This window comes from Cuculus canorus, chromosome 24, assembly GCF_017976375.1.
Source record: "Cuculus canorus isolate bCucCan1 chromosome 24, bCucCan1.pri, whole genome shotgun sequence".
Lineage (NCBI taxonomy): Eukaryota > Metazoa > Chordata > Aves > Cuculiformes > Cuculidae > Cuculus > Cuculus canorus.
The window spans coordinates 711,937-739,826 of record NC_071424.1 but is presented as its reverse complement, the minus strand read 5'-3'; the positions used below and the strand labels follow the sequence as shown (position 1 = coordinate 739,826).

Sequence of the window (27,890 nt, the reverse complement as noted above, 5' to 3'; positions counted from 1 at the left end):
ATGCGGCAGGGCAGGCAGCTCTGCTGAACCCGAGGATGTCACAGAATCATAGAATCATGGAATGGTTTGGGTTTGAAGGGACTTTAAGCCCACCCAGTTCCACCTGGCTCTTCTCCATCCTTGGTCTCCTCCATCACTTCTCCCCTTGCTGAAGTATCAGACTCAGTACCCTGAGGTCAGGGCTCTCATTCTCAGCGGCAGCCCCAAGGTATAGGTTGGGGTATCCACCTTGGTGCTCCACAACCCTCATCCTTCCAGCCCTCCACGCTGGTGTTGTGGGTTCCTTTGGCAGAGCGCTGGGCTCCCGCATGGAGCCCCGGCTGCTGGGATGCACTGGGAGATGTGCTGGTGCGAGAGGTGATGCTCATGAGGCGATGCAGGGAGACAACAAGCAGGCTTGGCTTCCTCCCAGGTGGGTGGAGGAGGTGGGAGAGGACACAGAAATGTTAAAGGCCAAATTTTCAGCTGAGGCAAACTGCTATAGGGCCTCCAGCGTCAGTGGAGTAGCACCCAACTTGCACCAGAGGAGGATCTGGCTGTGCATATACTTTTATATATATATATATTTATATATATATGTATGTGTATAGATATATTACATAAATATATATGTACGAAATAATTTAAGAAACATCCGAGACAGCATGCTGTGCTCTGGCGTAGGGCTGGGGGGGAGCTGCTTGCCTCCCCCCAGCTCTACCAGCTTTGATTCACAAATGGAAACAAGAGTCTTAAATTAAAAACCACACGCGCACACACACGCGCGCACACACACACACACACAACGCGGTGTAGAGGCTGGAAAACTCCAAGGCGAAATGCTGGAAAAGTCCAAGTGTCCCTGAAGAAATCAGATCAACTAAAGCAGAAGGAGAGGGGAAATAAATAAATGGAGGGGAGCCAGTGGAGAATCTCACTCGTGCCCATGCCGTGTCCAGCATCTGGTCCCCTGTGTCTGCCCAGGTCCCCGTGGGGACACAGGGACAACGTCACAGACCTCCTCCACCCTGGCCAGGCTGTGGTGGGGTTGGGAGAGGCTGATGGGATGCACATGTCCTGCTGCATTTGTCTTGGACCCGCTTCGTCCTTCATCACCTGCTTTGCTTTTGCTCAGTACGGTGACTGAGGTTTTTGCCATCCTGGTCTTCAAGGATGCAAGAGAAAACCCAGCCCCAACTAAACCCTCTCCTCTCTCTGCAGAAAGTCCTCCTGAAGCCGTGTTTGCTCCAGCTCAACCCTTCCCACCAACAGAAGAGCTCTGCAGAAGACCTCCTTCCCACCAACTTTCAGAACAATTTACATTTAAAAAAACAACTCCAAAGCCCTAGAAAAACCCATAAATTACCAGTTTCTTCCAAAAAACTCTTCCTTGTTTCCCATCCTGCTCTCCCCAAACATCCCAGAGCACTGATGGATCCCGGCTCCGAAACACCACACTCTGAACAACCGCTGCCGGCTGCGGCGAGGATGGATGGCTGGGAAAGCATGTGAAGAAACCATCCAAAGGCTCCACTCGCCCTCTCCTCTGTGGGAAATGGAAAGCCCCCAGGGCTGCAGCAGCCAGGCTGCAGATCAGCTGGGGAGCAAGACGTGCTCCAGAAAGTAGGTGATGGAGTCCCAGTGCTTCCAGAGGAAGAAGAGGAAGAGGACGAGCAAGGCAGTGCTCAGGATGCGCATGCGGGTCTTCATGAGCGGGGTGATGAAGTTGGCTATGGTGGAGACGAAGACGAGCAGCACAGCCATCAGGGCTAGGATGACATTGATGAACTTGCCCAGCAGCGCCCGGGCGTTGGCGTTCTCCACCCCTTCCAGCTGCACCACCTGCTGCTGCTGCTGCTGCAGTTCCAGCTTGGTCACTCGCGTCAGGCAGGACTCCACTGCTTCCTGTGAGGGACAGCACATCGGGGTCAGGCAGTGGCTCCAAGGGATGCCCTATGAGGGCTTTCAGTACTTACCCCATGCTCTGAGACTTGGCAAGTTTTGCTCGCACAGCTCCAATGACAGTGCCCACCCCAGCTGAGAAGGGGTTCGCCCCTGCAAATCCTTGGCCCACGCAATGTGCAATGCATCCTCATCCCCCCCTGCTCTGCCGGGGAAGGTCTCAGTGCTGAGAGTCCCTCCTGCAGCAGTCACAGACGACCCAAACTGGGACAATGAGGACTAAGTATTAGCCCACGTGTGGCTTGTAACAGCCCAGCCCTGTAGCCATCCATCCAGAGACGTCCTGCCTTGAGCAACAGGGGACTTCAGCACAGCAGGGACTCGCTGGGGCACAGACAGGGGGGCTGGGGACGTGGCTTGGGTACCTACTTCTTGCTGTGACAACATCACAGTGAGGACCTCATCTGCAGAGTACTAGAGAAAGGGATCTCCTTACCCACCCTCTTTCCCAGCTCCTTCCCTCACTCCATGAATGGATGGTGAGCCCTTGCGCTGCCCTACCTGGATGTCCCGTGCCCTCTCGTAGGACTGGTAAGCCACCTTCTCCTCCATGCTGGCCAGCTCCTGCTTCAGGTTGGTCATTTCGTTCTGGTGCAGCTCGGTGAGGTCGTTCAGCTGCTCCTCCAGGCGCTCGTACCTGCGCACAGAGGGTTGAGGAGCACAGGGGTGGACACGTCCTACCACAAAACTCCCTTCCCCTGACACTGGGGAAACCATCCGGCCCCTCTGACCCACCCTGCTCCTGGCTGTAGCTGGTTATGGCTGATGAAGGACAAGCATTGCACGATCCTCCGCAGGAGCAGTGCAGGGTCTGGCAGTTCCCCGTGTCCCTGGCACGCAGGGCTTAGCCGAACAAGCCTTGTGGTCCCCAAAGAGCCACCCTGGGTGACACATACTGCCACCCGCCCATCCCTACCTGTACCGCTCCTCTTGCAAGCACTGCGTCATGTAGGTGTAATCCCGCTGCAGCTGGGCCTTGAGGTCCTCCATGGAGTCCTCCAGGTGCGACTGGCTGTCCTTGATCTCCCGAAGCTCCTCCAGGATAGTGTCAAAGTTATTGTGGTGGCTGTCCAGCGTGTTGGACTTGGGGCTCCCCAAGCCACCAGGTCCTGCCCCTGAGTTGCTGCCACCAGCAGAGCCAGAGGTGGCACTGGAGCACTCATCATCGCTGCCGTACTTGGGGCTGGAGACCAGGGTGGCACTGCCGCTGAGAGCCCGTGAAGCCTCCTCTGGGTGCCCATCATCCAGCGTGTCCTTCAAGTGAGCGATGTTGTCTGCGCTACCAAACTTGTTCCGGATAAGGCTAGCAAACTCCCGGGGCTTGGAGACCACAGCAGTGTGGGTGGCCTGGGACAGACCTGAGAGCCCTCCCTTGACACCCTCCACCACTCCCCCACCAAAGCCGCTGATGCTGGAGCGAACGTTGGCGCCCACGTCCTTGAGACCCTGGTGCATGTCCCGGAAGACATCCTTGGGCTGCCGGGAAGGGCCGTTCTGCTCAATCTCCTTCAGCTTCTTGTGGTAGTGCTCCAGCTTCTTGTGTAGCTGTGCGATGGTCTGCGCCGACTTCTGGTTCTTCTTCTCGAAAACCTGCTTGATGCGTGAGGCTTGCTGCTTGTCCGCGTTGTTGGCCAGCTTCAGGTACTCAGCCACATTGTCATCCCGAGCCTCCTGCTCGATCTTGATCTGCTCGGTGATCTTGAGGATCTTCTGGTGCAGGTGCTCAATGGCAGCTTTTGTCCTGTGAGGGTCAGGGGTTCCATCGGGGACGTCCAGGCAAACAGTGCCATCGGTGTCACCGTGCCCGGTGCTGGAGGGCAGGCTGAGCGCAGTCACATCCCCCTTGTCCAGCTGTGAGCAAAGAGAGAGGAGGGTGATGCTCAACAGAAGGAACGAAAGCCCAGGCAGGAGAAGAATGGAGAAGGAGGGCAGAGGACGGAGACGGAGGCAAGAGCTGGGCAGGAGAATGGTTAACCAGAGCAATAGCAAGAAGTTGGTTTTCTTTCCAGCTGGTTAAGTATTTCCCAGCCATACCACTGACATCCCACAATAAGCCAGTTAGAGGGCACAGTAACAAAACAATTAGGGTTTCAGGGGCGGTTTTGGCCTATGGTTTTCAGCCAGGATCATCGGGAGCTCAACACTGACTTTCCACCCTCGCTCTGTGCAGATGGGCACCCACGTTCCTGGGCTGCAGGAGCCCCAGCACCAGCCAGGGAAAAAGGAGCAAGGAGCTGAAACTGGAGCCCATCATCAAATCTCCCACCAAACCAGAGGTAAGAGCAGAGTTTGAGCAACACGGAAGTGTTTTAGTCTTGTTTTCAGACTTTGGCTTTTAGCTTAGATGCACACAGGAGTTACAGAACCACAGAATCGTTTGGTTGGAAAAGACCTTTGAGGCCACGGAGTCCAACTATACCTGTCCACTACTAAACTAGATCTCTTGAGTTTTTCAGCTGCAGAGAAACTCTGCTGTAACCCCAGTTTGTGGGTGACTCAGGAGCAGCTCCTGATCCCCAGAGGCTGCAGGTGCAAGAGCTCCTTTGCTTTCTTTTCCAAGGTTTCTCACCTGGCAATGCCAGATTCCTCTTGCAAACACAAGCTGTCACTTAGAAAATCCAGGCACGTGCTGGTTTTCAAGTTACAGATGGAAAAAACAGAGCTTTGGGAGAGGAAACCACTTGCCTGAGGCTGCACTTCAAATCCCTGACAGAGCATGGACTGTGACCCAGGGTCCTGCCTCACGCTCTCCAACCTGGGCTCGTTACTTTGCCACTTGAAAATAAAATATCTTTCCAGTTGCTGGGTTTTATACATCAATTCTTATGCAAATCTCAGCGGTTGTATAAATGGCTTCTGGATTCTAATCAAGAGCTGCTTGAAAGTTAAATACTGTTGGCAGACCTGAATAATTTCTAATTTCCATCCCACTTTCCCCGAATGACCCTTTAATAGGGATAATGCTGTGAGATCGTTACTTAGGAGTGTGTTATCACCAGGAAATGCCTTGCGCAGGAGGGAGGAATGTTCTCAAGATGCTGCTTAGAACACTCCCTTCTGCTGCAGGTCCTGTGTGGGGCTCAGAAAAGCAGAAGAAAATGCTGCCCTCTTGTTATTTACTTGCAACTCCTCTTTCCTCAGCATCGGTGCCCTGCTGGGAGCCCAGGGGTGTCGATGCTTCGTGCAAGAGTCTCAGCCTCCTTGGGAGGCAAAAGCAGACAAACACACGCTCGGTGGGAGCATCCCCCAGCTCCCCCGCAAGGCTTTCCTTTTCTCTCCATCACAGCAGCAGATCCATGTCCTTCCTGTGCTGGAGAGTCCAGAGCTGTACGCAGAGCTCCAGGTGCCAAAACAAGAAACCCCAACCAGGTCAGTGAAGGGGAGAAGTCACTCAAATTTTGTCTGCAAAGAGGGAAAAGTTCAGGAATCACCCAAACCTTTGCCTCCTCCAAAACCAATTTTTTGGATTTATTCCTGGGAGGATATTTGGGAGCACAGGGAGAAGGGAGTGCAGGTGGTGAATGGTGTGGATCTGCTGCTGCCCATCCACGCTGACGTGGCCGGGGTGAAATCCTTTTCCCAAACCCCACCAAAAGCCCTGCTCTCACACAGACACAGGGCACATCATAGGAAAGCCACATCAGGTTATTGCTTCGAAAACAACAACCCAAAAAAGACAATACTGCTCTCTGCAGCATTAACAGACACTGCCTGCTAAATCCCAGCAAGCCTAAATGACTGTGCAGGGGATTTAATCAGGGGATTAGTAAAAGCCACACTTTCCCTACATGCAGAAAACCTTCTGGTAGGCACATTGAAATGCAAGAGCTGTTTCCAGCGCCTGTTTTCCAGGTGGACTCGGAGGGGAGAGCTGGGGCTGATGTGGGATGCAGGAGGAATGCAGGGCGACGGAAGGAAAAATATTCTTAATAGAGTTCAACCCAGGAGAGCTGAGATATGCAAAAGGCTCAAGCTAATAAGCTGAGCAAACAGTACTTAGAGGGCCACAGCCGGGCACAATTATGCAATGCTGGGTTATTTGCTGCTGCAGGTTTGACGGATGAAAGCCCAGCTGGCAGGTGAGGAGCTCGGGGTGCAGCAGCTCGCTTGTGGCCGTGTCACCAGCACAGGGCTGTGGGTGTCCCAGCACACCTGAGACTGGGAGGGATTAAAACCCATTCTTAAGAAACTGCACAATTATAGCAAAGTTCAGAACAAAACTCTCAAGGCATTTACTCACACTCTGAACTATTCTGTTTTCCATACCCTATCACCTACTAGGATACGCCGCGGATGAGCTGACACCGTGGATCTCGAGGCATCAACCCCAAGCGAAGACTTTCACTACAGAGTGGGACCATGGTTCCCTGCTGAAACACAACATGGGGATGAAATGGCTGTGGGAAGGACCACATGCACCTTCAAGCATGGAGACAATAAGCACCACAGAGCTGTCAAGGGATGCTGGCGGGCAGGGGCGACCCAAGGAACTGCTGCACTGACCCGACAGCTCCGCAGCGTGGGAGTCACTGTGGCCCCAGCCCTTAGTGGTCATGGAAAGCCATGGAGAAGCAATGGATGACAGAGAAATGCAGGTGGGCAGAGGATGTGGGGATGTTGATTTGGGAGCAGTCATTAAATGTGGGTGCTTCTGTGGCCCCTCTTCCTCAAAGCACTTTATTAATTTGGGACAGCATCCCTCCTGAGAGTTGATTGCAATTAGGGGGGATTACATTACAGGGGATGCTCTGGGTGTCCCAAGCCCTGTCCCCATCCCCACGAGCGTTTGCAGCCCTGTGCCTCCCAGAGCAGAGCTGCTATTCCCACCAGACTGCGTTAACCCCCCCCCAAGCATTGAAAATAGAAGCAGGAGCCTTGACTCACACTTCCCACCCTCCTTCCAAGTCTGCAGCAGAGACTGAAGCAGGCAGCCCCGTGTCCCCCTCCACGTCCTGCCTGCTCCCGTGCTGCTCCGGGATGGACACAACAGACCAGCAGCAGCTGCCCTGCAAATTTACCACCCTGAGAATCATTTTTCTTACATAACGGAAGGAATCGTCCTCAGGGTTTCAGCTCACAGCGGAGCTTCCCACCCTGTCTTTGCAGCGCCGGCACGGATCATGCCAGTGGGTTTCATTCACCGAGCACCACAAACAGAGGTACCAAAAGCCCCTGCAAGTCTCCTTGCCCATCACCATCCTCCCCACGGTCTTATTCTATCCCCCAACGCTGCCAGGACCTACCTCCATCGCAGGCAGAGCTCCTGTCCCCCAGGGCTACTTGGTGTGGGCAGCTCGGCCATGTTCCCACCGCGGCACAGAGCCTGGCGCGCGGGCAGTGCCGGCTGCCATGGCAGGGTGCCTGGCAAAGCGGGAGATGACGGCACCAAAGTTTCTGGGGAGCAGCAGGGAGAGAGAGAGGCGAAGATCCTTCCTGCAGACCCCCGCTAGAGCTGGCCTCGCATCCCCAGGCGCTTCCCGAAGGGGTTGAGCGCAGCGTCGAGGCTGAGCCGATGGATGCAGTGGGATTGCCGACTCAGGAAATCTGCTGGAGCTGTTTACCGCTTGCAGTGACTGGAGCTTTCAGGCTATAATGCAACCCCCCCTCCCTCCTCGTCCCTGTGGCGGGATATTCACACGCCTCCAGCCCCGCTCGCTGCCTGTGCCCTGATGCAGGGGGTTGGGATGGGCTGTTGTCATCTGCTGTGTCACAGTCCAGGACATAAAGCCCTGGAGAGGCAGCAGGGAGGCAGGCAAAAAGCAAAAGCCCAGGAGGGAACGATGCACCGGAAAAATGCAGTCACTAAGCAAGGAGCGGGGCAACCTGAGGGATCTAAAAAGTGAGAACCAGCCACTTATGTTGGGGCGATGGCTGTGCACTGGGATAGACCCAGGTCCAGCCGGCTAACAGAGCGCTGCTGACCTGCTCCTGAGGTGGAGAATCATGGAATCATTAGGGCAAGAAAAGACATCTGAGCTCATCCAGTCCAGCCATCAGCCCAACCCCACTGTGCCCACTAAACTGTGTCCCCAAGTGCCACGGCCACATGGTTTTTGAACCCTTCCAGAGACGCCCCACTGCCCTGGGCAGCCTCTGCCAGGGCTTCACCACTCTTTCAGTGAAGAAATGTTTCCTCATATCCAGTCTAAACCTCCCCTGGTACACCTTGAGGCCATTTCCTCTCATCCCATCACTTGTTACTTGGGAGCAGAGTCCAGCACCCACCTCACCGCAACCACCTTTCTGGGAGCTGCAGAGAGCGATGAGGTCTCCCCTCAGCCTCCTCTTCTCCAGGTTAAACAGCCCCAGGGCCCTCAGCCGCTCCCAGAACTCCTGGGCTCCAGACCCTTCCCCAGCTCTGTTCCCTTCTCCGGACGCGCTCCAGACCCTCAATGTCCTTCTTGGAGTGAGGGGCCAAAATAAAACTCAGGATTCGAGGTGCAGCCTCACCAGCACCGAGCACAGGGTTCGATCCCTTCCCTGCTCCTGCTGGGACCCCATGGCTGATCCAAGCCAGGATGCTGGTGACCTTCCTGGCCAGCTGGGCCACTGCTGGCTCAAATTGAGAGCAATGGGGGAGGCTGCACTGACCCGATTCTGCCACGGGAGAACATGCCATGCATGGAAAACACATCCAGCCAACAGACCTACAAGTGTTAGAGATTTAGTGTGCAATTAAAAAGATATTAAATGGGATGTCTGAAAAGCAAGCAGGGGCAACAGTGGGCTCGGGTTCTGCAGAAGCCAGTGGCAGCTTGGACTCATCCCCGAGGTGCTGCATTTACGCCAGGACCAGTGGAGCTGTTGAGGCCAAAGCGAAAGCCCTGGGTGAGAAAGCAGACTCAGAGCTTGTGCATTTTGATCCATCCCAAACCCACGGGGTTGCACAGAGCAGGGTCGATGCAGCCAGCGCTGCAGGATCCAGCCCAGACCACAGTGATTGAGGGAAGCAGAATTCAAGCCCACACCTTACACTGTGCCAGACCAAAGCCCTCAGCATGCTCTGCTGATGCTGGAGCTGTCTGAAACCTCAAACCAACCGTGGCCACAGATCAGAGCATCTGTGCAGCCACAGACAATGGGCTAAATGAGAAAGGTTCATTTGCAGCTCTCCGGCTTAGTTATTTCCCAAAGAAAAAGGCAACAAGACAACAGCTTATGATGTATTTGCAGCCACACAGTGAATTGTACAGGCTGGACCAATGAGCCGATCGTGACCCAGATAAATGTTTAATGGGGCAGACCATGCTGCTCCCACAGCTGAGACAGGCCGAGCACTGCTCAGCTCCAAGCATCCCTTTGACTCTAAGGCTGTCCCTCTGCCCGTCCATGCCCTTGAAGTGCAACCTGCCACGCTGGAGAGGCTCTGGGTGCAACGCTGTGCCTCTGAGCTACCCCACGGTGCTCCTCACCTCTTACTCCCAGACATAGAATCATAGAATGGATTGGGTTGCAAGGGACCTTCAACCCCTCTGCCATGGGCAGTGACACCTCCTACTGGATCAGGGTGATCAAAGCCCCATCCAACCTCATTCCCAAGACCTCATCAACATCTTCCCTGAGTCCTTGCCTTGCCAGTGCCTAGGAGCAGGAAGGAGAGCGGAGTGGAGTACTTACAAAGACACCCAGAAGAGAATTTAAGAGCAATATCCTTTTCCCAGGACAGGAGTTGGGAGGATGTGGTTCTGGCATGAGGACGCTCTGGTCATTCCAGCAAAGCTGCTGGCTGCTGCTCCGCGAGGCGGCCAGATCCTCTCCCTCTGTCATGGCTGTGGTTAAGGAGTCGAAGGGGCAGAGGATCGTAGGACGAGTGTTTGCAGGGGAGGCACCATGAGGCTCTGAGGCAGGCAAGAACAAGCGGCACAGGCTGGCGAGCAGGGAAGGAGCCCGGGGGAGCGGGAAGAGGCTGGGTGCCGCAGGGGCCGATCCTGCTCCTCCAACTGTGCTGGGAGAACAAACAGCACCGCCAAGCACTGCCTGGCTGGGCTGCCTTCCACACGACGCAGAGAACAAACAAATGAACCGCTGCGATTCCCTGGTCTCCAGTCTGTGCTGGGATGGTGCCACCATCCCACGGGGCTCTCAGTGGCAGCAGGTGGGGAATGTGCTCCTGCAAAGAGCCCTGCGTGGAAGGCAGCTGCGTGGGTGGTGGGGATCCATCCCTGCTGCCTGCCTTGGCTTGAGGAGCCCCTGTGCCTTTGTGCCTGTCCATACCACGTGGACCCGCGTCTGCTACATCCTCCCGGTTGGGGACTGTCCCTTGTGCCCTGGGCTTGCAGGTCACCAGGAGGGACACCTCTGTGGAGATGATTCCATGACCATGCCTCATGCGTGAAGCTGTTCAGGGCCTTTCCTACGCTTGGGGAATCGCTGGAAAAATTCCTGCTGCTTTTTTTTACTGGGGGGAGTAACCTCGGGAGCTCCAGCAATGTGCTGCTATCTCTCTTGCTGGGTGACACAGCATTAAAGCCCCCAGCAGCAGCCCCCAGCCCGTACCACACCTGGGTTTCCACACCTCTAACAGGGTTCTTGTGCAGTCGGGGAGGATTTTCGGAAAGGTTTGAAGGGGAAGGCGGGGAATGGCAGAGCCACAGGGCGCTGTCAGTCATAAGGCAGCACCCTGCTTTGCTCATCCTGACTCAGGAGCCAAAACCTGCTCTCAGCTCCAACGCAGCCGCCCGCCCGCAGCAGCAGGGGATGGGCAGGACACACTGTTGTATGGATATGAATGTTGTTCCCCCAATCCTGCCCTGTTCACCCTGGGCATCCACCCCACACCGCAGCTGCCCGCTGGACCCAAATTCCCCCAGGGCAGGCGGCAAAGTGGGATTCACAGCACCCGCCTGTTGGGGAGCAGGAGCTGCTGGTGGGCTGGGAACAGCCATATGTCAATGAAGGCTGAGGAACACGCTGTCTTTTGCTAGGGGGTGAATCAGTACAAAAAGTCTGATATTCTTCTTCTCCTGAATTAATTAAGCAGCAATCTTGGGTATCTTTGTCTTTACAGCTATTATCTGCTTTTCCTAAAGTGCTCCTCAAGGCACCATCCCCATGGGAATAAGGGAATGAGTTCCCACCACCACGCTCCACTCACAGGCTCCCGTTCCCCTGTGACACGTGTGGAGATGGAGGCAGAGAGGTGGGAGCCGACCTGGACTCGAGTACTCTCGCACCTCTAGTTTCGTGATGCCCGGTGGGGGCTCAGTTTACAGCAGAGGTCAGCAGTTCCCCCAAACCCCTCGGTGCAGTCTCTGCGCACTGATGCTCCCCAGTTCACCCGCTTGGGACCTTGCCTGGATGCCAGAAGGGATTCCCAGCTGTGGGGCTGCACAAAGGAGCTTTACGCCACCATCCCCTCTATTCCCTTTTGCTGTCGCTGCTGGCCTGTTTTAGCTCCTTCTGCCACCACCAACCCCTCACACAACGCAGGGAGAAAGGATACTCAAGGGATGCCACGGAGCAAACTCAGCTTCCTACCAGCAAGACCAAGTCCCAGGACATCTCCCATCTGCGCCGGAGCCAGGCTGGGGCTGCTCAGCACCGTGACCGGCCACACTGGACCCAGAGGCTCATGGCTGGGGTGAGCAGAGACCCTGTCCTCATCCTCCTTGTCCACTGAGCCCAGTTCTGGGTAACCGGAGCTGTAGGAGGTGAGAAACTACGTCCCCGCCCTGAAACCAAAGGCGGACGAATGCTGATGGGGCAGAGGGAGCCAGGGCTGAGCTGGACATGCCAGCCAAAACGCAGATGCCTGGGCAGGGGAGATGAACTTTGCCTGATGGCCCCAAGCTGGGGTGAGAGCGGAGCCTTCCAGCCACTGCTTGCCCAAACCCCTCCAAGCCCACAGCCATTCCCAGGGTGGACGTTCAGGAACTCCTGGTTTCTCCCCACAGACTCTAATCCGTCTCACTCTGATAAAGCCACAAGTGAGCATCTAAATTTAGTGGGATGACTCCTGCTCTATGTTCAGAAGGGCTGGTGCCCTCAAGGCAGCAGGACAGCAGAGGTGCGGCTGTGGGACAGGTCCACCCTGCAAGGCAGAGCCCCCAGACCGCAGATGAGCTCTGGCAGAGCCTGGGCAGGCGGCAGGGGAGCAGAGGGAGGAGACAGGAGCAGGCAAACGGCACCCTTGGGCTACAAGCCCCCACATTTATAAATCAGATTTAGATGAGGAAGAAATGTTTTGCTGTGAGGGTGGGGAGGCCCTGGCCCAGGGTGCCCAGAGCAGTGGTGGCTGCCCCATCCCTGGAGGGGTTCCAGGCCAGGTTGGATGGGGCTTGGAGCCCCTGATCCAGTGGGAGGTGTCCCTGCCCATGGCAGGGGGTGGAACTGGGTGGGCTTTAAAGTCCTTTCTAGTCAAGAAGGAATGGCTTCAAGTTGCGCCAGTGCAGGATCAGATTAGATGTCAGGAAAGATTTCTTCATCAAAAGGGTTCTCAGGCCCTGGCAGAGGCTGCCCAGGGAGGTGGTGGAGTCCCCATCCCTGGAGGGGTTTAAAAGACAGGCAGACGGGTGCTCAGGGATCTGATCTAGTACTGGACCGGTACGGTTGGGTTCGATGATCTCAAAGGTCTTTTCCAACCAAGTGATTCTATGACTCCAGTATTCTATGATTCCATGAAATAAGAGCAGCTCAATGCTGTTCAGCAGCCGTCCCACCCCACAAGCCCAAATTCAGGCCATAGCACGAAGTCCCCCTGCTCCTCCCCTGTGCCTCACAGGACAAATATCTGCTCCGAGGGGCCAAGGCGGCTGCAGGAGGGACCCGGGGCTGTGGTGGCAGCTGGTGCTGTCACTTGCCGAGGGGTGCAGCGGGCAGTGAGCCCGGTCCGATCCCTCACACCCCGCAGGGGACGCTCCGTGGGGCTGACGACTTGTGCACTCGTGACACTTGTGAGCGCATCCCTCTGGGATGCGGGGGAGCAGCCGGCGGGGCCCGTGCACAGCCAGACGGACAGACAGACAGACACCAGCGCACACCAGTGCAGTAACGCTGCCCTCTAACGGCCACTGGTCCCACATCGAGCCTTCTCGCCCCTACTGTGGGGCTGCAGGGGCTCAGAGGGTCCCCACGGTGCCGGTGCGACGCGGGGGCTCACCTGGACATGGACCATCCCGCAGTCCCCGCAGGAATCCGCGCAGCTCCCCGGCAGCACCAGGCACAGAACTCCGCGGCCGCCCCGGTCCAGCTCCGGTCGCCCCAACGGGGATGGGGGTCCCCCCGGGATGCTCTGCCCCGCCAGCACCGCCGCTCGGATGATCCCAGGGGATCGGGGTCAACGGGGAGACCCCAGAGCCGCTGCTGCCGGCGGCCTCGGCGGTAATGCCCAAGCACCCGCCTCTCCCACCAGGCATTGGCGGGTCACCAGGAGGAGATTAGGAAGATAAGGAGAAAGCTCTCGAGCATGCTCCCATCACCACACGCAGGCCCTGCCCCAACCGTGCTGCTGCCATGACTGCCGTCACATGTACCACCACGTCTTCATGTGAAACACCGACACCGGCCACGTGTTCCATCGGACACACCAACAGCAACAAGCTCCGTCGGACACACCATATGCACCACCTCGCTTTGGCAAAGCAAGCGAGACAGGCGTGACGGCAGAGTGGGAGAGCAGCTGCTTGAGATCATGGAATAGTTTGGGTTGGAAAGGACCTCAAAATCCATCCAGTCCCACCCCCTGCCATGGGCAGGGACACCTCCCACTGGATCAGGGGCTCCAAGCCCCATCCAACCTGGCCTGGAACCCCTCCAGGGATGGGGCAGCCACCACTGCTCTGGGCACCCTGGGCCAGGGCCTCCCCACCTGAACAGCAAAACATTTCTCCCTAAGATCTCCTCTCAATCTCCCCTCTTTCAGGTGAAAACCATTTCCCCTCATCCTATCCCTGCCCTCCCTGATCAGGAGCCCCTCCCCAGCTTTCCTGGAGCCCCTTTCAGCACTGGCAGCTGCTTTAAGGTCTCCCTGGAGCCTTCTCCAGGCTGAACAACCCCAACTCTCTCAGCCTGTCCTCATATGGGAGGTGCTCCAGCCCCTGGATCATCCAGTGGTGCTCCTGGCTGTTGGTATCTGGACAAGCAGCTCCCCTAGCTCACCGGCGAGCTGAGGTCTGTTCGTGCAAACCAGAGAGCGCACACCCTGTGGGCACGCACAGCGTCGCTGCAGTTCTTGGAACAGAGTCAACCTGCAAAAACCTTGGTCCCAAGCTGTGTGCAATTGCCAGAGGGAGGCAGAAGACATCCCACCCACTGCAGTCATCCCACCCTCACCGGGAGCTGCTCTTTGCACATACAATGTGGGCAAAGTGCAGTGGGGAAGGCTCGGGAGAGGAGCCACAAACAAATGTGCTGCAGGTGGGCATCACCCTGTAAAGCAAAGCCTTTTCCTCAGTTTGGTCCCCAACTGCAGGAACTTAATTTAGCAAAAAACAAAGAAACAAAATTGGTAGCTGTTCAAAAAGTGCTTGCTGAGGCTGAGCGATCCCCACGAGGGATTCACCCAGCGTGCGCTCAGGGCCTTATGCAACCAGTGGAAAATTCAGCATGAAATTCCGGGGGGTCAAAGCCAGCTCTTTCATAGGAAGCCAGGGCATCTCTGGGGCGGCGGCTCCCAAACTGAGGGTGAAACAGGGAGACAGCAAAGGTGTTTGACCTCAGAGGGACAGGGCAGAAGTGATGTGAAGCAAAGCTCCAGTGCAAATCTCCAGCAGAGCTGTTCCAGCCCAGGGCATGGCAGCATCACCCGTTCCTTCGGAAGAGGAGCCGGTTTGCGGAGGGCAAGAGGCTGGGTTTCCTAAGGGCTACGGAAAAATAATACGGCGTGAGAATATCACATAGCTCTTGTTTCTCTAAATAGGTTATTTTTCCACTGCCTCACAAAGGCCCTAGTATCGTCTCTCTTCTTACTACTCTTTGTGTCATATGCAGTTAATTATTCATCCCTTTTTCGTGCTCTTTGTGCTGCTCCAGGAGAGGACATGAACCCGCTCTGCTCTCGCCTCCCTCTGGGTGCTTCTGTCCCAGAGTGAAGGGCTTCAGCTCAAAGCTTCAGCCCATGAGCCCAGCAGGCTCAGGGGGACTCACAAGGCCGATGCCACAGGCCAGATAGAAGAAATTTTGGCTGTAAATGCTTAAATTAACAACTTAAATGGCTCCTGGCCCTGCCTGGGCACTTGGTCTGGGAGTAGTGTGCCAGTGAGAAGGAGTGGAGACTGCCAGGGAAGGGCCATAGAATCAGAGAATCATGGAACAGTTTGGGTTGGAAAGGGCCTTAAAGCCCATCCAGTTCCAACCCTGCCATGGGCAGGGACACCTCCCACTGGATCAGGGGCTCCAAGCCTCAACCAGCCTGGACTGGCAATCTGGGCCAGAGCCCCCCACCCTCAAGGGAAAACATCTCTTCCCAAGATCTCATCTCAACCTCCCTTCTTTCAGCTGGAAACCGTTCCCTCTTGTCCTGTCCCTGGTCAGGATGCTCTGATTTGTACACTGTAAAGTGGGAAGAGGAGAACCTGAGCAGCCGTTTTTTGCGAATACAGTGACGTATTTATCCCCTGGGACCAGATTCCCACATCCCAGCAGTGGCTCCGTCCCTGCACAGCTGTGGCAGGGGAGCAGCGCTGGCACCCACTGCAAGCCGCCAGCGTCAACTGCAGTTGGACGCTGAAACTGCTGAGTCAAAACAGAAAGAAAAAGTATCTGCTTGATCCTCTTTCCATTAGCTCAGAGAGCAACAGAAGTCTCCAGGTCAGATTTCCCTCTGGGAGACTTGGTGCCAAGCAGAGAGGAGCAGTTGTGAGGGTGCATGGGACGCATTGTCCCTGTGCTCCTTGAGTTCTGCTGCTTGGGAGAGACACACGGACCTGACACCCCTGCTGCTGTCCCACTCTGGCAGCTCCTCCCAGCCACCACCATCCTGTCACACAGCTATTCCCGTAAAAGCCACCCACCCACCCAAGAGCCTCCGAGAGGCGCTGGACCCTGCCTGGCCATCTCTCCAGCCCAAGCCCTACTGCTTTGCCCATTCACTGCTGCCATTTTCAGGTAAATTCAGGAAAAAAAAGACGACACATCCAGCCCTCAGGGCTGCAGAGAGTGGTTTTAGAGAGCGACACCTCCCGAGCTCCAAAGACCAAGGAGAGAAGCCGACGCGAAGAATCCCACCAGCACCCCGAGCACCTCTCACTGCTCACTCCGTGTCCTCAGCCTGCCGTTCCGCCGCACTAATCTCAGCTGTTTCATAATTAACAGGGCTAAATGTTAGATGGAAACACCACCCTCTCTATTAGTTCTGCACAGAGTGGTTTAAAAATCATTTCGGATGGGACCAATTTGCAGCTGCCTTGCCAAGCGCTTGGAGCCACCCGGCGCTGGGCTGCCTGGGATCCTCTCCAACCCCACCTCGGGATCCACCCGCACTGGCCCAGAGCTCTTGTCAGGTCCCTTTCTCTCTCCCTTAAATTTGCTCTGGGAATCGAAGGCTCTTCCTTCACCTCCCTGCAAGAGGAGCATCAGCCCCAGCAGCCTCTACATCCAACTTGCCCCAACACCACCAACTCCACCCCGTGGTGCCACCAGCGCTGGCCCAAGGGATGGTCTCCTCCTGACAGCATTTTGGGGTGCTCAACATCCAGTCCTGCCCTGAGCATGGGCTCGCACCCCTCTGCCACCCAAAGATGCTCCCACGGCACATCCCTACCCTATCGGCCAGGCACTCGGTGTCCTCGGTGAGCAGGTAGACAGCCCCGCTCTCGGCCAGGAGGATGGCAGTGTCGGTGGTGGAGGAGGACCTGGGGCGGCCTTGGTGCTGGTGCAGGATGGCGGTGAGGCTGCTGTCCTGGGGGGCTTTGCGGACGAGGTGGGGGCTCCCTTTTTGGGGCTCCAGGGAGCCGCTCTTGGCTCGCCGGCTGCCGCTGTGCAGGCTGGTGCCGCGCTTGATGGAAGGGCGAGAGCGGATCTGCTGCAGCACCCGGTTGAAGGCGGTGGGACGTGCCGGGAGGTCGTGCAGGGACATGGCATAGGAAACACGGTGCATCTCTGGGGAGCGCTCCTTCTCATCCGGGGAATCGTGGTCGGATGTGCCATAGTGCGGTGGCAATGAGTCCTGCGAGTTTTGGTGCTCCCGCTCCCGGGACCGCCGGCGGCTGTGGAAAAGGTGCTTCAAGCCATGGCCAAACATGGACCCTTCAGAGAGCTGCTGGATTTTCTGTAGGAGAGGAGAGAAAACAACCCCCGTTACTGAGAGGATGGGACAGTTTTGCCCCACTTGGGCCAGGACCTCCCCACCCTCACAGCAAAACATTTCTTCCCAAAATCTCATCTCAATCTCCCCTCTTGCAGCTGAAAACCGTTCTCCTTCATCCAATCCCTGCCCTCCCTGATCCAGAGCCCCTCCCCAGCTTCCCTGGAGCCCCTTTCAGTCCTGGAAGGATCAGGGAGAGCTTTTGCCCAGAGGGTTTTTGGGCTGTGAGCACAGCACGGACCAGGCTGACCTCAGTTATGGGGATGAAACTGCAGCTCATGGCCCAGTGCCACCAAATCCAGTGCCCACCAGGCAGCAGCTGGTTTCCAGCAGGAGATGGGGCGCACTGCTCCCTTGTGTACCCCTGGGTCTTCCTCTCCCAGTGGGCTGAGACTCACGTTCCCACTGAGCACACAGCGTTTCTTATACCAGCTTCTGAGAATCTGGGTGGACGCTGGCCATGGCCACAGTGAAGTCATGCAATATGGATGGTGGAACAGATCGTGCTCTTGATTACAGCCAGGTCATCCCCGAGCAGTCTTCCTGTAGTCACTGGAATGCCCAGATTTGCGTCCACAGGAGATTTTGGCTAGGTGCCCTCCGCAATCCCCTGCGTGCGCTCAACCCGGGAGCAGTGGCGTGGGCACCAACTCCAAGCATCTGCAAAGGGCTCAGCCAATCCCAAATCCCTGGCTCATTGCGGCTCCCAGACAGCAAGTAAATGCCCTTGGGACGTCTAAACATCCTGTCACTTCCCGAAGCAGCCTCAGCTGCCAGGAACCCAGCAGAGAACGAGGCACAAGTCTACCCTGTTGCTCTCCATCTCTATTTTGGACTTCAGCTGAGCATCCTACCTTTGAGGATGCCAGTGCTGACCCCGTTGACGTCTGAGGGCATTTCACCACTGATTTAGTAGCTGGGACTCTCCCTAGGGATGCTGGTTCCCGAAACTGCAGTGCTGCCATTTACTCATGCTTGAAAACCAGCGTGAAGTGGGCTCCAAGCCGGGAACTACTTATAGCCCCAGCGGACACTTGGCAAAAGCTCTGGCTTTCAGAAAAGCAATGATGCTTGAGGCACGGCCTCCAGGAGCTGTCGGGGGCTGGAGGATTTCACATCCATACCAAAAGGCCTCTACCTCCTAAAAACCCCCAGGGTCCCAATCCCCCGAGGGCCTGATTCTCATCGCACCTGTAAATATTGACAAGGAATCAGCAGTTAGATCCTGTGTCACTAAACGCCACAGGAAAACCCTTTAATCTTTTATATCCAATCATGACGGAAATTCCTATCCTTTTGGGTTTTTCCTAGGAAATATATAAAAAATCTACCATGCTGAATTGCTACTTCAGGAAATTGTGATTTAGATTTTATTCTATTTATAGAGTCTCTATGGAAACAGAGACAGCATTACATAGGTAATAACTATAAACCCACAGCTTTCTCCCATGAAAGGAGAAAGCATACCCTCAGATGCACAGTTAGCCCTTTAGAAGGTCCAAGTGGAAAGAAATGACCATTTCCCTTCCTGGAGGACAAAGAAAACAGAATTAAAGCAAAGCTGGCAATAAAAGAAAGGATGTATTCCCAGCACTGGCGCGGAGGTGGGAGTCAGCCACCCTCAGGGGTTTCCTGGCCCAGCAGTTTGATCTGATAGAAATTCATAGAACAGAATCATAGAACCGTTAAGGTTGGAAAAGCTCTCTAAGCTCATCCAGTCCAACCGTCAGACCAACCTCACGGTGCCGACTAAACCACGTCCTGAAGTGTCAGGGCCACACGGGTTTTAAACGCCTCCAAGGGATGGAGACTCCCCCACTGCCCTGGGCAGCCTCTGCCAGGGCTTCACCACTCTTATGGTAAAGAAACTGTTCCTACTATGCAATCTAAACCTCCCCTGGTACAACGTGAGGCCGTTTCCTTTCACCCCATCACTTGATGGTGGGACCAGAGCCCAGCACCCACCTCACCGCAACCTCCTTTCCGGGAGCTGCAGAAAGGGATGAGGTCTCCCCTCAGCCTCCTCTTCTCCAGGATAAAACAAACTTTGAAAAGAAACTCTCCTCAGGCCCTTTCCTGAAAGAACCTTCGCTGGGCTCTGCAGGTAGGGCTCCCAGGGGGACTGCAAGGGATATGCAGGGAAAAAGGGGGAGGGAAGCAAAAAGAGGAATCCTAGCAGTCCTGGGCTTGGACCCCCACCAGCTCGAGGGCTCGTCTATGCTAAAGAGCCATCGGGAGCAGTTGCCACCAACGAGCCATCCTGCGATGGTTATTGCAGAGAATTTGCTGATGTAATAACTCTGTTTTCCTAGGTTACTCCTGGATGTGATTGCACTTCCAAAGCAGAAGCATTTTTTTTGGCACAAAACTACTCATCGCTCAGAACAGAGCATCTGCACGGGCTATTTTGGAACAGCCAAACAATAACTGATGCAATGGATATGGTGATTAATTTCTCAGTGCAGACAGCTGTAAAACACCAAGATAAATATAAAAATACCTATTTTCTTTTGTCTTCCTCCTTAATGCAGGTAGGGTCTCTTGCCCAGCAGTGGGACTTGGTTCTGTGGACTTCAAAGGAGCCATCCCAGCATCACATCCCCCTCAGCGGATCAGTTTTTGCTGGCTGCAGCAGCATCCAGCCCAAGGCATGTGGTTTGGCTGAGCACAGCTCTGGGCTGACCACGGCCACGCTCTCTGCCTCCTTCCTACATGTTTATCCATTGACGGAAACTCATCACTAAGACGTAAGAAGCAAGGTAGGGGCTGGTCAAACCCCCTTGGACCCATCTCACCACCCTGCCTGCACCAAGGGCAGAGCCTCAGCCCTGTGGGGACCAGCCAAGCCCAGCTAAAAGCCAAAAAGCTCCCATTTTAACCCAAACCAACATATCTTGCAGGAAGGCAGGGGCTGTGCTGGGCTCTCCAGGGCCACTGTTCTTCCTGCTGCCAAACAGCCACACAGCCTGAAACCTCCCAGTTCCTCGCTAAATGGTTTTCCAGCTCTGCCCTGACATCCAAAACTCTTTATTCACCTTTCAGACACACGAGGAGGGGATCTTGTTGCCACGACCTTATAGCACAGCCCCATGCTGCGAAGTCCTGCTCAACTATTATTATTATTATTAATTATTTATAACCTGGGCCCGCCCAGAGGCTCTGGCCAAGACTCTGCAGCCCTTTGGAGACACAACAGACACAGTGGAAGAAAAGTCTACCCCATTTGTTCCATCCTGCCTCCTCCTATCCCATCCCACTCCACATTTTAAGGCATGGGGAGATCCATTCCCATGGGAGAAGCAGCCATGAGCTGCCACTCACTGTGTTACTCCCCCAGGAGCACATCTGGCTCCTCTTGGCACCGGGAGCTGAGACCTTGCCCCACAAATGCCACCCCATGCCACGAGCTCGCGGCGGTCCACAGTCCCCTGGCTGGATCCACACTTGGGCAGGCAGAGAGACGGGGAAGGATCCACTGAGCAGCTCAAAGAAGTCCCGCTCACGCCTGCACGGGGTTTGTAGTCCTCCCGCTCCTTTCTCCACCTGATCCTCCTGCAGGTCCCCAGCAAGGGTAGTAGTTGTAGTGGGCAGGTATGGCTGGAATTGGTGATCTCAAAGGTATTCTCCAACTTAATGATTCTATGATTCTAAGGGGCTCCTGCCCCGTTGCCAGCAGCCAGGCTGGGGGGTCAGGACATCCCTGCAGGGTGGCAGCCAGCCCAGCTGCCCTCGCAGTCCCATTTCACCCCCAGCATCCCGAGGCCCTGGGCTGCTGCTCCTCCCCCTGCCCCAAACACCAAGGAAAATGTATAGATTTTCTAAAATGGAAAATAAAGCACTCCCCCGCACACGCTTCTCCTCCCGGGGACGGGATGAGAGAACAAACATGTGACAAACGTTAGTCATGTTGTTTAATGCACTACAAAGTGCTGTAGTGACACACGGCTCCTTAAAAGCTCTCCGGAATAAAATCTACGGGGCTGGCACCTCCCGCCCAGGTGTGGATCCAGCTGGGGGGCTGAGACCCCCCATGTTTGTGGCACGGGGTGGCATTTGCAGAGCAAGATCTGTGCTGCCAGTGATGAAAGGAGCCAGATGTGCTCCTGGAGGGAATAACACAGTGAGTGGCAGCCCACGACTGCTTCTCCCATGGCTGTCACCTCTGCATCTTCTGAATTGACTGCGGGGATGCTAAGCACTGAAATTCGGTGGGAAGCAAGGATGGGGCCCTGAGGGAGCTGGGAATGCAGGTAGCTGGGCACGGAGCGCTTGGCCTCAGCCCAACATGACCGTGTGGCTGTTGGGAACTCCCAGGAGGGCAGCGTGCCCCAGCCTCAGCTCTCGCTCTTCCACGGTGCCTGGCACAAGCTGCAGGAAAACACGCTGTCTACACCCTTCCTGGGAGGATGATCTCCTCTCCTTGGGGTTCTGGCGTGCAGCTCTGCAGTGGTGAGAGCAGGGACATGCCTGGGTCCTCACCAGCAGCCCAAGAGCTTTTGATGAGCGATGCCCCAGGGAGATGATGGATGTGGCTGCTCCAGGGACCACGCTGCTCCTGCTCGAGCTGCTTGACAGCAGCTCCATCCCGCTAACCGCAGGGGAGCCAGCTCACCTTGGCGGTGTCCTTTCAAGACCAAAATATGCCTGGAAAATTGTTCGTGCAAGGGATTAAATATAAATGTACCTGAGGGTTTAGAACAGGGGCTGGCGACCTTTACGGCGAGCAGGAGTTCCCCGCATCCTCCCTGCAGTGAGCAACCCGCATACACGCAGCAAAAGAGGGGCTCTGAACCTCATCGGGGGGCTTCACCCCCGGACCCATCTGCTTGTAGTGAAGGACTGTTCAAAAAATTAAACTAGCTGGGTGGGTTTGACCTGCTAGGAGGAAAGGGGAGGTTAATGCTTCACCCGTCCCCTCCAGTCGCCCCCATCCCAACCCCGTTCCTCAGAGCAGGACCTGCGCTGGGGACTGCATGACCCATGGTGGGACTTCCCTTTGTCCTTCATCTCTCTCCTTCCCAGACACTCCTCAGCTCCAGGAAAGGTTTCCCAGCTCGAGAGAGGCTCCCCAGCTCCAGGAAGTGCAGGGGAAGATTTCTGTCCATGGAAGTGGGCTGTGGATCAGGCCCTGGGAAGAGGGAAGGGCTCAGGTCAGCACCTCCGGACTCCTGCGGAACGTTCAGGATCAAAGGAGGGAAAGATGGAAGTCACAAAGAGTTTGAAACTGGCGATAGAAATCAGGCTTCAACTTTCAGGCCTTGGCTAGATTGGCCAGTTTGGGAAAACGGACACCAGAGGAAAACACTCAGCTCAAGGATGTTCAGGGTAAGTGAGAGAGGGACCAAAAGGTGAATGCCTTGGTGAAGGGACGCCTTGGACACGCTGGCAGCTACGAGAGGCTGGATGTCTCCTTCTGCAGTGTTTTGTACGGATCCAGTCATTCTGCTGCAGAGCGCAGAAATCCCTGCCACCCAATATATTTTTGAGCAGAATTATGTGTCATGCCTCTGCTTCACTCCTTGCCAGAACTTATGGGGTTTTTTTCCTCTTTTTCCCCTAATGGAGCCTTTGCTCTTGGCAAAGAAGCTGGAGTTGGGGCTGGGGAATGGAGAGCTGCCACAGATCTGCTGAGGTTAGGGCATGGAGATGACACAAGGCAGCCTGTTGTTTCCAGGTTACCAGCTCAAATCCATCTCTGGCTGGTGGCAAATGAAAGTTTACATCCAATGCTTCCTCACTGTCCATGGGAGGATGAGGGATGTGATTCTGTGAGGGAGGGGATTCTGATCTGCTCTGCTCTCGTGAGACCTCACATGGAGCCCTGCATCCAGCTCTGGAGTCCTCAGCACAGGACGAACACGGATCTGTTGGAGCAAGTCCAGAGGAGGCCATGGAGATAATCTGAGGGCTGGAGCACCTCCCATATGAGGACAGGCTGAGAGAGTTGGGGTTGTTCAGCCTGGAGAAGAGAAGGCTCCAAAGAGACCTTAGAACAGCTGCCAATGCTGAAAGGGGCTCCAGAAAAGCTGGGGAGGGGCTCTGGATCAGGGAGGACAGGGATAGGGTGAGGGGAAATGGTTTTCAGCTGAAAGAGGGGAGATTGAGATGAGATCTTAGGAAGAAACGTTTTGCTGTGAGAGTGGTGAGGCCCTGGCCCAGGTTGCCCAGAGCAGTGGTGGCTGCCCCATCCCTGGAGGGGTTCCAGGCCAGGTTGGATGGGGCTCGGAGCAACTGGATCTGGCGGGAGGTGAGTTGGAACAGGATGGGCTTTAGGGTGCTTTCCAACCCAAACCATTCTGTGGTTCTATGAATCTGTGGGTCTCGGTGCATGGCACCACACCAGCCCGGGGACAGCAGGGGGACCAGGGATCAGCTTGTCTGAATCCACCCCACCGCAGCAAACACAACGTAGCTCCAGAGAGAGCTTAGGGCAGGAAAACTTTAAGATGATATTAACAACGCCATTAATTGTAAGAGGAGGAAAAGCAATCGTCGGTGTCTGCGGTGGGGCCAGGCAGAATGCCCAGCTCTGCCGTGGAAGCTGTGGGCAGCACCGAGACACAATTTTTCATGTGTTCTTGCCTGACAAAGCAAGTTTGAGGATTCATTCCATGCAGGCAATTAATTGCTGAGCTACAAATGCGTTAAAGGTGAGCACTGCAAAGCAAATTCGCATTAGGGTATTGTATTCGCATCGATAAAATCAATGGGAGTTTGGCCACTGATGTTGCCGTAAGCTGCACTGGGCTGCAGATCAGGCTGAGCTCCAGCTCAGAGCTGGATGTGCCAACCATGGAATGCTTGGTGGCTATCCCCGTCGTAAGCTGTGGCTCCTTTTGCCCCACACTCCCACTGTGCAGCTTAAAATGTCACTGGGTGGGATGGGGAGAGGCTGGGGCACGATGAGGATGAGTTGTACCTTGGCCAGGTGAAGTCAAACTTCCTTGATGTAAGGGTTTTGCCAAGCCCTGTGTGGCCCTGAGCACCGCATCCCTATGGATTTGCCACTCCCCTGGCATGGCGTTGTCCCCTTTAGCTGTTTTTAGGACAGCGGTAGCAGTTGTACCTCACATCAGCAAAGCCAAAATGGCCTCAGGAGCACAAACTGCTGCTCGAACATCGGAGAAAAGCCACCGCGTGTCACAGCAAGCAGCGTCCTGCAACCACGGGGCTTCTTGTGCTTAAAGCAGCCACGTTCTCCAGTGGGAATGGGGGTCTTTATTTCCTGGCTGCCTTTCTGCAAGGGATGCACACAGGCATGGCAGCAGCCTGGCAGTCCTGGCTGTGCTTCCCAGCTCCCACGTGACCTTGACCATGTTGGTAAGACCTTCTAGGAGAGGTGGCAGGTTTGGGTGCTCCAAACCAAACGTCTCCATCCTGGGTGTCAGGTTGCCCCTAGATGACAAAGGCGATTTTCCACTTTTACCCAGGTCTTTTTGAAACCAAGGAGTGGAAGCAGCACCTCCATACCACCACAGCGCCTTTGACAGCGCTGCCACAAGCACGCTCTGCGTGCCGTCACAACGCGCTGCAGCGCCTGAAAACATCAAAGTTCCAAGCAAGGAATTCATCTCTGCAGGATCCTGTTGAAGGTTCCAAACCCACAAGACATTTCTGCCCAATTCCAGGTGGGATCACCCCATCCTGCCTACGCCCTGGCACGGAAGGACGAGCTCCCCTCTCTCCCGCAGCGCTGCAGCACCGGGTAACTCGTTTTGTCATTAACCGGACACAGCCTGAAGGCACAGGAGGAGCAGCCTCGGGGCCATTTATCCATGGCTCTTCCCGGCCGCAGCACTAATCCTATCAGCACGGGGCTGGAGCATCTTCCCCACGCTCAGGGCCGGGGTGACTCCGGTAACAATTTACTGAGGTCTCCAAAGCCCCACTGCAAGAGGACAGCTCTATCACCCCCAAAAACGCCTGCCCCAGGGGGCAAACCTCGTGCCCACAGCCCCCTTGGCAAGGGTGGGTGGTGTCACCAGGATTCTCCCACCTCTCCCACCATGGTCCTATTCTCATCGCTGCTTTTGGTGGCCAGGCTGCAGCAGGGCCACAGCCTTGGCTGTGCCCAGTGCCGTGCGTGCTTGTGCAAGGCTACCGCGAGGCGTTGAGACCCTGAGAGATGGCCCAACACGGAGTACTCACACCCCTGGGAGCATCCCCAGTGCAGGAGCACCCCGATCCTGGGAGCAACCCAGCCTGGGACCTCTTCATCCCAGGAGCATCCCCATCGCGGGAGCAACTCCATCGTGGGAGCATCCCAGCTTGAAAACTCTTCATCCCAGGAGCATCTCTATCCCAGGAGCATCCCAATCTGGGACCACCCTCATCCTGGGACCATCCCCTTCCCAAGAGCACCCCTATTGCAGAAGCATCCTTGTTGCAGGAGAAACTCCATCCTGAGACCATCCTCATCCCAAGAGCATCCCCATCCCAGGGCCACCCTCATTGCAAGAGCATCCTCACCCTGTGACCACCCTCATCCCAGGGCCATTTCCACTGCAGGATCATCCCCATCCTGGTACCATCCTCATTGGAGGAGCATCCCCATCTTGAGACCATCCTCATCCTGGGAGCATCCCAATCCCAGGATGATCCCCATCCAAGAGCATCTGCATCCCGGGAGCATCCTCATCCCAGGACCATCCTCACCCAGGGACGATCCTCATCCCGGGAGCATCCTCATCCTGGGATGATCCCCATCCGAGGACTATCCCCACGCAGGACTCCCCCCCAGTCCCCCAAGGTCACACCTGTAGCGAGCAGGGACCGGCACCGGGGGTGCTGTACCCGGTTGCCGCACCGGTAACGCTTGCACTCTATTGCAGCCCCGCTATTAACCCCAAGGCGCCCTCCTCTCTCCGGTGCCCGCAGCGGGATGCTCGCCCTCCACTGCCCGCGGCCGGTGCCCACCTTCAGATCGGGGGGTTTGCTGCGAGGCGGCGGGACAGCCCCCGCCTCGGGAGCCGCCGCCTCCCCGGGCTTGGCCTCCATCGCGGCGGGGGGGCCGGGCGGCTCCCCGGTGGCACCGGGCTCGTCCTCGGGCTGCCGCAGCTCGTCCGACCGGCACCGCTTCATCCCGGTGACGACGGGGGGCGCCTACGGCGGCGGCTGCAGCCCCGGCGGCCGCTGCGGAGCCCGCGGGTGCAGCGGCCCCGCCCCGCCTGCCCCGCCGGGACCGGCACGGGCGGCGGCTCCGCGCCGCGGCGGCTCCGCGTTCACCGGCATCGGCATCGCCGCCGCCGCCGCGGCGGCGGGAGGGACAGCGGCGCCGGCCAATGGGAGCGGGCAGGGGGCGGGGCTTTGGGCATCGCGGGCCAATGGGAACGGGAGGAGGGCGGGGCCTAAATTCACTCCGATCAATGAGAGCGCGCGAAGGGGGGGGACATGACCCTCAGTGACAACAGCGCGAACCAATAGGAGCGTGAGGGGACGGAGCCGCAAGCATCGCCGCGGCGTGAGTGGCAGCGACGCCGGCCAATAGAAGGGCGTAGTGGGCGGGGCCTCAAGCATCGCCGGCCAATGGGAGCGTGAGAAGGGCGGGGCCAATGGCCCCAGCGGCAGCAGCACGGACCAATGGGAGTGCGTGGGAGGCGGAGCCTGTGACCCATTGACCAATAGAATCGTTTGGAGGTGTGGCCATCCTGGCTTGAGTGGCAGCGGTATCGACCACTGGGAGCCGTAGGGGGCGGTGCCGTCAGCGCTGATTGGGCAGAGCTCCTGTTCCGCAGGGCTCCGTGTTGGGTCCAGTTCTGCTCAGTATCCACCATCTGGATGACAGGATGGGGCGCTGCCTCGCTCGGTTTGGGGTGACAGGGAACTGGGCGGGGGTGTCGACTGCTTGAGGGTAGGGAGGCTCTGTAGAGGCATCGGGATATGCTGGATCCATAGCTGTGAGCAACGGGATGAGATTCCACGAGGCCGGGTCCTGTGGAATGGGTTGGGTCACAACAACCCCAAGCAGCTCCAGGCTTGGGGAAGAGCGGCTGGAAAGCTGCCTGACAGAGAAGGACCTGGGGATGCTGCATGACAGCAGCTGAACATGAGCCAGCAGAGGCCTAGGCGGCCAAAAAGGTCACCAGCATCCTGGCTTGGATCAGCCATGGGGTGGCCAGCAGGAGCAGGGAAGGGATCGACTCCTGCGCTCAGTGCTGGTGAGGCCACACCTCGAATCCTGGGTTCAGTTTTGGTCCCTCATTCCAAGAAAGACATTGAGGGGCTGGAGCGCATCCAGAGAGGGGATTGGATCTGGGGAAGGGTCTGGGGCCCAGGGGTTCTGGGAGCTGCTGAGAGACCTGGGACTGTTTATCCTGGAGAAGAGGAGGCTGAGGGGAGACCTCATTGCTCTCTGCAGCTCCTGGAAAGGAGGTTGTGGTGAGGTGGGTGCTGAGCTCTGCTCCCACACAGCAATGGATGGGAGAAGAGGAAATGGCCTCAAGTTGCATGAGGGAGGTTTAGATTGGAAATTGGGAACAATTTCTTCACTGAAAGGGTTCTCAGGACTGGCACAGGCTGCCCAGCGCGCTGCTGGAGTCGCCATGCCTGGAGGCGTTTAAGAGACGCGTGTGTGAAGTACTTAGGGTGAAGGAAGTACTTCAGTACTGAGCTTAGGAAGTACTCAGTGCTGAACAGGTGCAGTTGGACTCGATGATTTCAAAGGTCTGTTCCAACCAAATTATTCCATGATTCTACACTTTGCCTGGGT

General features: G+C 56.4%; 1 protein-coding gene across 5 annotated transcripts; it reads right to left on the bottom strand.

The window, feature by feature from the left end:
* Positions 1-1,339: 1,339 nt before the first annotated feature.
* TMCC2 (transmembrane and coiled-coil domain family 2) lies at positions 1,340-26,433 on the bottom strand. 5 transcript variants are annotated; one of them, XM_054087641.1, is made up of 5 exons: positions 26,099-26,433; positions 16,640-17,146; positions 2,858-3,792; positions 2,443-2,578; positions 1,340-1,884 (listed from the first exon to the last, which is right to left on the bottom strand). In XM_054087641.1, exons 1-5 carry the CDS (start codon positions 26,261-26,263, stop codon positions 1,573-1,575), a joined length of 2,055 nt encoding a protein of 684 aa, XP_053943616.1. In that variant the 5' UTR covers positions 26,264-26,433; the 3' UTR covers positions 1,340-1,572. The 5 variants fall into 5 exon arrangements, with proteins under 5 accessions (XP_053943616.1, XP_053943618.1, XP_053943619.1 ...); XM_054087643.1 differs by lacking the exons at positions 16,640-17,146; positions 26,099-26,433 and adding exons at positions 9,559-9,701; positions 11,384-12,077; XM_054087644.1 differs by lacking the exons at positions 16,640-17,146; positions 26,099-26,433 and adding an exon at positions 13,040-13,719.
* Between the last annotated feature and the right edge of the window lie 1,457 nt (positions 26,434-27,890).

Bases quoted from the DNA above. Each gene is read 5' to 3' on its own strand.
- TMCC2 (XM_054087641.1), bottom strand. From the start codon at position 26,263: ATGAAGCGGTGCCGGTCGGACGAGCTGCGGCAGCCCGAGGACGAGCCC. The intron at 17,147-26,098 runs GTGGGCACCGGC...CCTCTCCTACAG, and splicing joins GCAAACCCCCCGATCTGAAG to AAAATCCAGCAGCTCTCTGA. The intron at 1,885-2,442 runs GTAGGGCAGCGC...TGTCCCTCACAG, and splicing joins AGAGGGCACGGGACATCCAG to GAAGCAGTGGAGTCCTGCCT.